The sequence below is a fragment of the Trachurus trachurus genome, assembly GCF_905171665.1.
Source record: "Trachurus trachurus genome assembly, chromosome: 7".
NCBI lineage: Eukaryota > Metazoa > Chordata > Actinopteri > Carangiformes > Carangidae > Trachurus > Trachurus trachurus.
This window is the reverse complement of record NC_139901.1, coordinates 19439751-19449695: the sequence shown is the minus strand read 5'-3', so window position 1 is coordinate 19449695 and position 9945 is coordinate 19439751. Positions and strand designations below refer to the sequence as shown.

At 39.8% G+C, this 9945-nt stretch overlaps 1 protein-coding gene across 3 annotated transcripts; it reads left to right on the top strand.

Moving 5' to 3' along the window:
- The first annotated feature begins 3852 nt into the window (after positions 1 to 3852).
- Positions 3853 to 9853, top strand: c1galt1la (core 1 synthase, glycoprotein-N-acetylgalactosamine 3-beta-galactosyltransferase 1, like a). Of its 3 annotated transcripts, XM_083975760.1 has the most exons (5): positions 3853 to 4053; positions 4544 to 4670; positions 5175 to 5398; positions 6760 to 7424; positions 8744 to 9853. In XM_083975760.1, exons 2-5 carry the CDS (start codon positions 4573 to 4575, stop codon positions 9047 to 9049), a joined length of 1293 nt encoding a protein of 430 aa, XP_083831886.1. In that variant the 5' UTR covers positions 3853 to 4053; positions 4544 to 4572; the 3' UTR covers positions 9050 to 9853. The 3 variants fall into 3 exon arrangements, with proteins under 3 accessions (XP_083831886.1, XP_083831885.1, XP_083831887.1); XM_083975759.1 differs by lacking the exon at positions 3853 to 4053 and having other exon boundaries at positions 4431 to 4670; XM_083975761.1 differs by lacking the exon at positions 3853 to 4053 and having other exon boundaries at positions 4532 to 4670; positions 5150 to 5398.
- Positions 9854 to 9945: the final 92 nt, after the last annotated feature.

Sequence of the window (9945 nt, the reverse complement as noted above, 5' to 3'; positions counted from 1 at the left end):
AAGTCATCTTAATTTACACGATAAATGCTAGATTGCAAACCAGTGTTCAATAATATCACTTATTGTACTAGTTCTGCTTCATCTTCTATAGTGTTAATGGTTTTCTACCAATTGTGTGGTGGATGTGACCTTTTACCCTTCGCTAGGGTCATTCCAAGCCCTGGTCAACAACCTCAATTGTGGGACACCACCATCCTCAGTGATCTCCCTATATTCAGTAATGTCTCCCCTCATCCTGTCTTTTTTCCACTGGTTGAGTTCACTTGCTTGATTATTTTCCTTTCTTTTCCCATGTTTTCTTTCCCTGATTTTGTCTCATTGCCTTACTCTTTTTTGCCACTGTGATCTGAAATACATTCCATTTAATTAATCAGTAATGTGCTATCCTTTGATTACTTCTAAACACAACATTTTTCATGAACATTATCAAAAAAGACAAGATTTAGAAACAAGAAAGAAAAAAATCAGAGCCATTTACCCCTTTAACAGTATTATGACCACTTCCAGTTAATAAATATAATTTTCTTTTGTTGTAAAATATTCAAAACAATGCATTATAACAATAAAACCATGTAAACAATCATTGTTATTGTTCAACCTATTAGTTTTACCTGGAAAAGCACTGTCCCACATTAGGAAAAACCACCTGTCCCACTTTAGGAAAGCATGTTTCCTAAAGTGGGACAGTAGAAATGTTGATCAAAATGCTAAATATTGAGAATGGTTACACCATATTAAGATATATTTTAATGCATCAGCATATTATAAACACATTTTGACAAAAAATTGCAATAATTTTGTTTTTTTTAATAAATTATGGCCTTAACATTATTTTTGTCCAAACCCTAAGTACCTAGCATTTTGGTGGTCTTCACACAGGGTGCCTCCGGTTTGAAGGCTCTCCCTCCCAAATCTATGATTGGACATTTGAGATGTCATGTGATTTTGATAATGCAATATCACAGCTTGTGTGAGACCACATTTACATTAACTTCCTTTTGCTATAGGAAGACCTACACCCATTTAAGCTTAAGTGTCCCACATTAGGCAGTGTCCCACATTAGGCGAATCCACCCTATAAATAAAAGTCCTCATTCGTAAAATAAAATAAAATAAATAAAATTTTAAAAATCCCAAATCCCAAATCCAGGAGAAAGTTTCTCTCTAGTCACCAGAGCGGTTAATTGGTAGAGCTGCCGCCCCATGTTGAGGCTACAATCCTAACTGCAAGCGGCCCCGGTTCAAATCCCGCATCAGGCAGCCCTTTTCTCATCATCTCGTCATTCCCCCTCTTTGCCTCCCCATTTCCTGTCTCTCTCTCCACTGTACTCTCGAATAAAGGCAATAAAACGCCCCAAAAATATACTTAAAATAAATAAATAAATAATGTAGGCCTACTACACATCTTGATGTTGAGACCAGGAAGAAGCCCAAGGCCCAGCCAGTAATTTAGACATGTAAAAGCGCAAAATGTTATGTGCATTTTCATAGTTTTGCATGCTACACAAGGCTCTTCAGTTTTGTGTGGTTTCATAAGCCTGCTTCAACCACAACCCGTGTGAATCTATTCCTGTCTTATTCTGTCATACTGCCAAATTATTTATGTATAATAATAATAATAATAATAATAATAATAATAATAATAATAATAATAATAATAATAATAATAATAATAATAATAATAATAATAATAATAATAATAATAATGTTATTATCATTCAGCCAATTATTCTTTATTATCGAGTCACTGACATCCTAATAAGTATTATTCCTGTCTCTATGTAGGTGTGCATATCCTTTGACTCACAGGTGTGGTATATCAAGATGCTGATGAGACAGCATACTGCACACATGTGCATAGGCTGGCCACAATAAAAGGCCACTCTAAAATGTGCAGTTTTACGCAGTGCAATACATCTCCTGGCTTTGCATAGAGTTGATCAGGTTGTTGATTGTGGCCTGTGGCGTGTCAGTCCATTCCTCTTCAATGGCTGTGCGAAGTTGCTGAATATTGGCAGGAACAGGAACGCGCTGTCGTATACGCCAATCAAGAGCATCCCAAAGATGCTCAATGTGGGTGACATGTCCGGTGAGTATGCTGGCCATGCAAAACTGGCATATTTTCAGCTTCCATGAATTGTGTACAGATCCTTGCACCTCATGCTGCACAGTATCTATGTGCATTCAAATTGCCATCAATAAAATGCACCTGTGTTTGTTGTCCATAACATACGCCTGCCCATACCATAACCCCACCGCCACCATGGGCCACTCGACCCACAGCATTGACATCAGCACACCACTCACCCGTCCTGTGTGGTTACACATGGTCTGCAGTTGTGAGGCCAGTTGGATGTACTGCCAAATTCTCTGAAACGCCTTTGGAGATGGCCTATGGTAGAGAAATTAACATTCAATTCACGGGCAACGGCTCTGGTGGACATCGCAGTCAGCATGCCAATTGCATGCTCCCTCAAAACTTGTGACATCTGTGGCATTTTGCTGTGTGATAAAACTGCACATTTTAGAGTGGCTTTTTATTGTGGCCAGCCTAATGCACACCTGTGCAATATTTATGCTGTCTAATCAGCATATGCCACACCTGTGAGGTGGATGGATTATCTTGGCAAAGGAGAAGTGCTCACTAACACAGATTTAGCCAGATTTGTGAACAATATTTATTTGAGAGAAATAGACCTTTTGTATACATAGAAAAAGTTTCAGGTCTTTGAGTTCAGCTCATGAAAAATTAGAGCAAAAGTGTTGCATTTATATTTTTGTTCATCCTGTATATTGTTGTTGTTTTTACAGTTGCAGCTGTTGATGATGTGAATATTTATAGACTTTGTTGTGGTGACACCTTGTGGCGAAGATTGATAGAGCAACAGTTGTACCTGTCCTCCTCTCCTACAGTAGCTCATTTCACTAACCATATGCATCTAGCATTATTAGGCTACGTCACCGCCTGTCAGCCGATGAGAGACCTGGGGTTGGGGCGCTATAGTCATCCAGAACATGTCAGACTATAAAGAAGAGGCCTGCAACTGAATGATGAACTTTTCTTATAGAAAACTGAGAGCTGACCCCACTTTTGATTTCCAAAAAAAAAGATCTCTGATGCCTGATTCCTTTTGGACTCTGATGTTTCCAGCACCTTAACAAGACTTATCCAGGTTGAGCGGTGGTCCTGCTGCAGTTGTAAAATATCAAAAGATAATGCATTAGCCTATAACAAAAAAAACATGTAAACAATCATTGTTGTTGTTCAACCTCTTCAACTACACAGTTTTACCTGAAAAAAAGCACTGTCCCACATTAGGCAAACCACCTGTCCCGCTTTAGGAAGGCATGTTCCCTAAAGTGGGACAGTAGAAATTTTGATTAAAATTCAAAATACTGAGATTGTTACACCATGTTAAGATGTACGATGCATCAACATATTATGAACACATTTTGACAACAAATTAGCAATAATGTTTTTTTTTAAAAAGTAAGAAAAAAAAAGGAAAGAAATTATGGCCTTAATATTAACTTTGCCCAAACCCTATGTAGCATTTTGGTGGTCTTCACACAGGGTGCCTCCTTTTTGAAGGCTGCCCCAGCCAAATCTATCATTGAACATTTGAACATCACATGTCTTGTGATTTTGATCATGCAATATCACAGCTTGTGTGGGCCCACATTTACATTAACCTTTTTTTTTTTGCTAGAGGAAGAACTATAGCCGTTTAAGCCACAATGTCCCACATAAGGCTAATTCACCCTACGTCACCGCCTGTCAGCCAATGAGAGACCCGCATTTCCAAAGCTTAGCCCGTGATGCTGAAGAATGTAAGACTGCTGTGGCTCTCCACTTACTAATCATCTGTTTTGGCGATTCAATACAGACGACGTCAAGCAGAAACAATACTTCGTCTGAATATGAACAGCTTGTGACGACATGACTGGCAGCTGCACGTGCGCGTGCCGTTTTCTGAAAGGGATTTTTTTTTTTCTCGCTGCCTCAGGAGTTGCAAGCATGTCGAGCCCACAATGACTCGTCTCCCAGCTAAGGTAAACGATACACATGTGAAGACAAATGTAGCGGATGTTTGAGAGGACTCAAAATACAAACAGCTGTGATTTTGTATTGAAACAACATGGCGAAGACGCACATTTGCATTTCACATGGCCTTATATCGCTCCTATAGCAGTCTGTGTCATGTGTTTTGGTATAAACGGTAATACCTACAACAGGGTAGCCTAACTGGACCCGTCGTCTGTTGTTCTTCATCGCCAGAATAATGAAAGGGAGCGGCACGAGCAAAAAGAGTAGCCTATATGTCGCCATAACAACCGAGGTCACGTTAATGGTTAACACATGTGTCCAAGTTGAGGTCTTTAACCTCCACCGTGAGGCTACACACTCAGCTGAACACAGTCAGCAGCGATATATTGACTCTGTCAAGTGAAGTCCATGCAGCCTGCTGTAAAGGCTTTAACTGAGAAAGTGCACGTGGGATATCACAGCTTTGTATAAATGTGTTTTATTTATTTGTATCAGTGTTTTCAGCTAAAGCACAATGAGGACGCATGAGTAATGATGTCATCCAGGCAAATCCAGGAGCTTCTCCGCAGACAGTGACCAGTGGGACAGCACCATTTAACTGGAGCACGTTTTCTCATTCACAGTAAGTCCTGCTTTCAAGAGAAAGTGATTTGATTAACAGGAACACTGATTCCTTTATTTACTCCAGTAACCATCAAGTCTAGACATGTTGATGCCAGCTTGATGAGACAAGTTTTTTCGGATGTCCCCCCCCCCCATGTCTAAATATTCTGTGTCAAAAGTTTAGTTTGTATGAAGTAGCCTACTTGTGTTAAGGGGAGATTGGGCCCCAGAGGGCTGGGCTTGCAGTCTGACAGAAAGTTAACAGAGAGCACTGAAATCACATACATACACTGTTACATTTTTAATGTACATATTTAAAAAACAAACAAACAAAAACGTGTACTGTCATGCAGATATCACTATCCTTTCAATCAGTTTTTAAAAACTGTCATGACTACATAACACTATTTGAACATTCTGCTTAAACAACTAAATTTTGCAAGGGGGTGGTAACACATTTCAGGTTTGACTACATCAGTGTGTTGTGGCTCTGTATAGACATGCTGTAGCTCTGACACCACAGTGCTGGAGAGGGTGTTAGTATGAAGGGCCCCGGCTCCAGATGGGCCTTCTCCCTGGGCTTCTTGGTGGGGGCCTGCACCATCTACTTCTTCTTGCGCCAGGTGTGGTTTGAGAGGAGCTACCCCCCTCTGTCAGAGGCCCAGGAGAAAGCTACACCTGTGGGACCAACCAGCTGGAGAAAAGAGGGAGCTGCTCTCATCAACCTGCTCCACCCTCAACATGCAGGTGCTACATACATTACTGTATGAAAAATATATGTGTGACATGGCATAACTACATTTATATTTAATGTAAATGTTACATGTTTATTTCATTAAATATTAATGGTAATTAGAATTGGTATGTTAGCTGAACCTGGGATATTTAGGCTATATTCCAGTAAAATAAAAACCTATTTTGTCACTGTGTTTAACTGTGCAAAATCTGTAGCTGTGCAATAGGATCCATCTTGTGTTTTTGTAAATATAATACAGGATAATTTGCTTAAATCTCAGCTGTGGTTCAGTGACTAATTGTGTTGCGAATAACTGATGGATAGTTGTCCAGAATACACTCATGTTATAAACACAGATGGTGTGTATATTATAGGGATGGATGGTTTTACAGCAGCTTTCGTCGAAGAAGAACATGTACACAGAGGCTACGAAACAATAAGATCATTTTAGCTGTCAATCAGTGGGATGACACTGGTTTACTACACGGTTCACAATAAAGTACATATGCTTATGGTGTAGTATAGTATCTTTATCAGGGACTTTAAGCAGTGACAGCTGAAGTGATGGTCTCGCCTGTATACCTTTCAATGTGTTGCCATTGTAATGGAAATTACAGAATACTTAGGAATTCTTTGCTCTAAGAACGGCTACTTCACTACTTAAGGAAACTGAGGTTGCTCTGAACATCGCTACAATATTATCCCTTTCCCATTGGTAAAAAAAAGCTAACATCTTGTTAATCCGCCAAGCCATTTAGACTAGGAAAGTTGTTCAAGGTTGCCTGAGCTGTAGGGGTCATTTGTAGTGATTGCATAAAAGGTTTGATTGTACTCATATAAAGTTCAAAAAGTGTAGTGAAAGGGATAAATCACAAGAAGATTGTGGAGTAAAGTGATTGGAAAGAGGAGAAGTCATGCTCATGTTCTGAAGAGCCGAGGTGGTTCGGTTTACTGGCAGAATTACACTTTTCAGATGCACAATAATCATCAGACGAAGCGAAGAGAAGTGTTTTGTGGGTTGTCATGGTAGAGTGACTACCCACTACCAGTGACTCTCCCAGACTCTCGCAGAGATGCCGTCATTCACACAACCAAAATCTCAACAATGTGTTGTGTTCACCTCCGCATTAAGCAAGCTGATTGGTTAATTCAACAATCACTCGGACTCAGATTCAAAACAAAGGTGAAAAGAAATTTTTGAGTTACTACGAACACATAAAAGAGAAAGTTGCTCAAATCTATCTGCACTCTTGCCTACGTGTAACCTAGAGAAGTATAATTTAGTGTTTACTGGTAGAAGCACACATGGAAAAGCTCCACTGCATGCTACTTAACATTTCTCTGTATTGTGCTGTTTGCTGTGTCATTCTAGATGCAGACAACCGGATGGCAGATGCGTTGTACCAGAAGGTACGTGTTCTGTGTTGGGTGATGACAGGGCCGTATAACCTGCAGAGCAGAGCCCGCCATGTCAGGGCCACCTGGAGTCGCCACTGCAACGTGGTGGTGTTCATGAGCTCTGTGGAGGACCCAGACTTCCCCACCATAGGGCTGGGCACCAAGGAGGGCCGCGACCAGCTCTACTGGAAGACCATCAAAGCCTTCCATTATGTGTACGAGCACCATGTGAATGAGGCAGACTGGTTCTTAAAAGCAGACGATGACACCTATGTAGTGGTGGACAACCTACGCTGGATTTTGTCCAACCACACCCCAGAAGAACCCATCTATTTTGGTAAACGCTTCAAACCTTACACCAAGCAAGGTTACATGAGCGGAGGGGCAGGCTACGTACTTAGCAAAGAGGCCCTTAAGAGATTTGTGGAAGGTTTTCGGACCAAAGTCTGCACACACACCACCCCTGTAGAAGACCTAGCGCTGGGGCAGTGTTTGGAGAAGATGGGCGTTTTGGCTGGGGACTCCAGAGATACGTTGCATCGAGAAACTTTCCATCCATTTGTGCCGGAGCACCACCTGACTAGCAAGTTCTCCAAAAGCTTCTGGTACTGGAGCTATTGTTACTACCCAATTGTTGAGGTAAGTACTCACTTCTGTATGCAGTACAGTATGAGTTGGAATGAAATTGTGAAAGCATATCATAACTAGTGCTTAAAGATGGGCTTGTCATGTAAGCATTTCCAGTTTGACTCCTGCTCCATATTTCTAATCTATATCTTGACTGTGAGCTGACCAACAAAGATGAAACTCTAAAAACCACCTACGAGTGGACTATTTATATAATGGCTCCTCGATAAGACAGACATCTTGTGGTGTGGATTAGTCTTATTAGAAAGGGGCAAGTCAGGCTAGAAAGAAATGCCACCGAGTGAACTGGTAAGTTGAAAATCCTTTAATATCATTAGTCTACACTTAGGGTGAGGGAGTTATTCCTTAAATTTGAAATATACTGTAGGAAATGAGTGTTACACAACATACTGCTTATTTTACTTTGACAGTAAACAAAATGTACACATTGACATAAATCACTCATCAGAGGGATAATAGCTAGATAAATGAATATTTAATTATCTGGCACATTTTAATTCTGTATCTGACCTCTGCATAGTGAATTGAAAGAGAAATGAGTTCATTTTAAAGTAGATGAATGCAGTAGAGACAATATCCTGTCAACAAAAGGAAAATTGGTCAATTTGTCGCTGATGATGCAACTAATTTATTGTACTTTGCAATTATAATGAGACAGGGCCATTACTGATCCTGTCAGACAACGCCTGCCACTGTATGGAGCTGCTTTGTCCCTTGTCTTTGAAGGGGAAACAAGAAAACAAATTTATTTTTTAATATTAGAGTTATGTTTTTGTTGTCACTGTGGAAATGGAAATTTGTGCTTTCAGACCTGTCAGCAAATGACAGTTTATAAAAAGCACAAGGCAGGTGATACTTCATGTTCTGCAAACTAGAATCTGAACGCTAGATATCACGGTTTTACCTCCACATTACACACTGGACCTTTAAAACTCTGTCTAGCTGTTGAAATTTCCCAATCGACAACAGAAAATAGTCCTGGACAAATTGGGAAATAATCTAGCCCGCCAAAAAAATAAAACAAAATTAAAAACACAATACATCAACAACAATCAAACTTTTTGTACCTTTTTCATACAAGAATAAAGCCCCTTTAGATATTTTCAAATTACTTGGCGCTTTTATTCTCAACAATTATGGGGGCTGCCATTCTTTCATGACAAATACATTCGTTTGTTTATGTCTCCTGATATTGATCCCAAAATTATTATAATTATATATTTTTGCAATCTATTTTTTTTTATTTGTGTGTGGATGTGCTTAGGTGTGTGTCTGCTTGGATGTGTGATCTGTGTATTATTCTTCCCCAGGGTCCACAGTGCTGCTCGGACCTGGCAGTCTCGTTCCATTATGTGGAACCAGAACTAATGTACACACTGGAGTATTACACCTACCACTTGAGAGCATACGGCTACCGGCCTCGCTACCGTCCATCCCTGCGTAAGGATCTTAGCCTCACTGCTCTCAGGCAGACCACCATGACAGAAGGATTTAGAGGAGTTCAAGAGGTGACGGATCGAAGGAGTCGCACGACTGCAGCCCTCTCACTTGGTAGCAACCAAACCAAAGTGGAGACAGAGAATGGAGAGAGACAACCCGAAGTCACGACTCAATGAGAACAGGACTGCAGTGACAGACGATACTGATTCTGCGTTTTAGATGGGGACACGTGTTTTTAATGAATCTAAATCAGAAACACTTTCACTCAGTGAAAGAGACATAATAGCTGGACACTGCTTTGGCTTACTCTTACTGACACAGTACTGTATACCACGGCCAGTATAACACTGTGTGCACAGTGTGATCCAGAGGGCGCTCTAAATGGTTCAACTATATTTAATCAAGAAACACTCAATTGATCTTAAATTAAATATCAGTATCAGAATGTGTAAACTCATGACATTACACAGCCACTGATGCAAGAGGAGATGTGTGGAATATAATTTTAATGTGTTTTACAGGTACCTGATCTGAGCCAAATATCCAGTGACAGATGCATGAAATTAGTTTTTTTTTCTTCTTTTATTCATTTCCACCTCAGTATTGTCAAAATTGGAAATGGAAAATTGAGAACAACTTCAAAGTACATACCCTCTCTTCTTTTGGCCACTTTGATTTTCTTTTTGTTATATATTTTTTATGTTAAATCTAGTGTTGCTATTTTACAATTTTAATTATTTATTCTTTTGTCTTGAAGCAACATGCAAAAATCAATTTTAAATCCCCTTTGTTTGCATGTTGCCTTTTAATTTCTGTTTTGAATCCTCTGCAAATCCAGTCAACAGTGATGAGTTGATTTCAGTCACTGTGATGTGAAAAATCCTTTCTTTCTTTTTTCTTTTTTTTTTTTTTTTTACCAGTGAAAGATGCTTTAATGTTGAAGTGTGCACTTGAAACCCCCTGTGCTTCTGTTTGAAATCACTGGAGCCTCTGATGAACACTGTCATACAGAGGTCCAACAAAATCTTCTTGTGTTTGAACATGACACATGACATGTGTACACTGGAGGCAG

Coding starts and splice junctions, on each gene's coding strand:
- c1galt1la (XM_083975760.1), top strand. CDS start 4,573: ATGAGTAATGATGTCATCCAGGCAAATCCAGGAGCTTCTCCGCAGACA. Junction 4,671..5,174: donor AGCACGTTTTCTCATTCACA/GTAAGTCCTGCT, acceptor CTGACACCACAG/TGCTGGAGAGGGTGTTAGTA. Junction 5,399..6,759: donor GCTCCACCCTCAACATGCAG/GTGCTACATACA, acceptor GTGTCATTCTAG/ATGCAGACAACCGGATGGCA.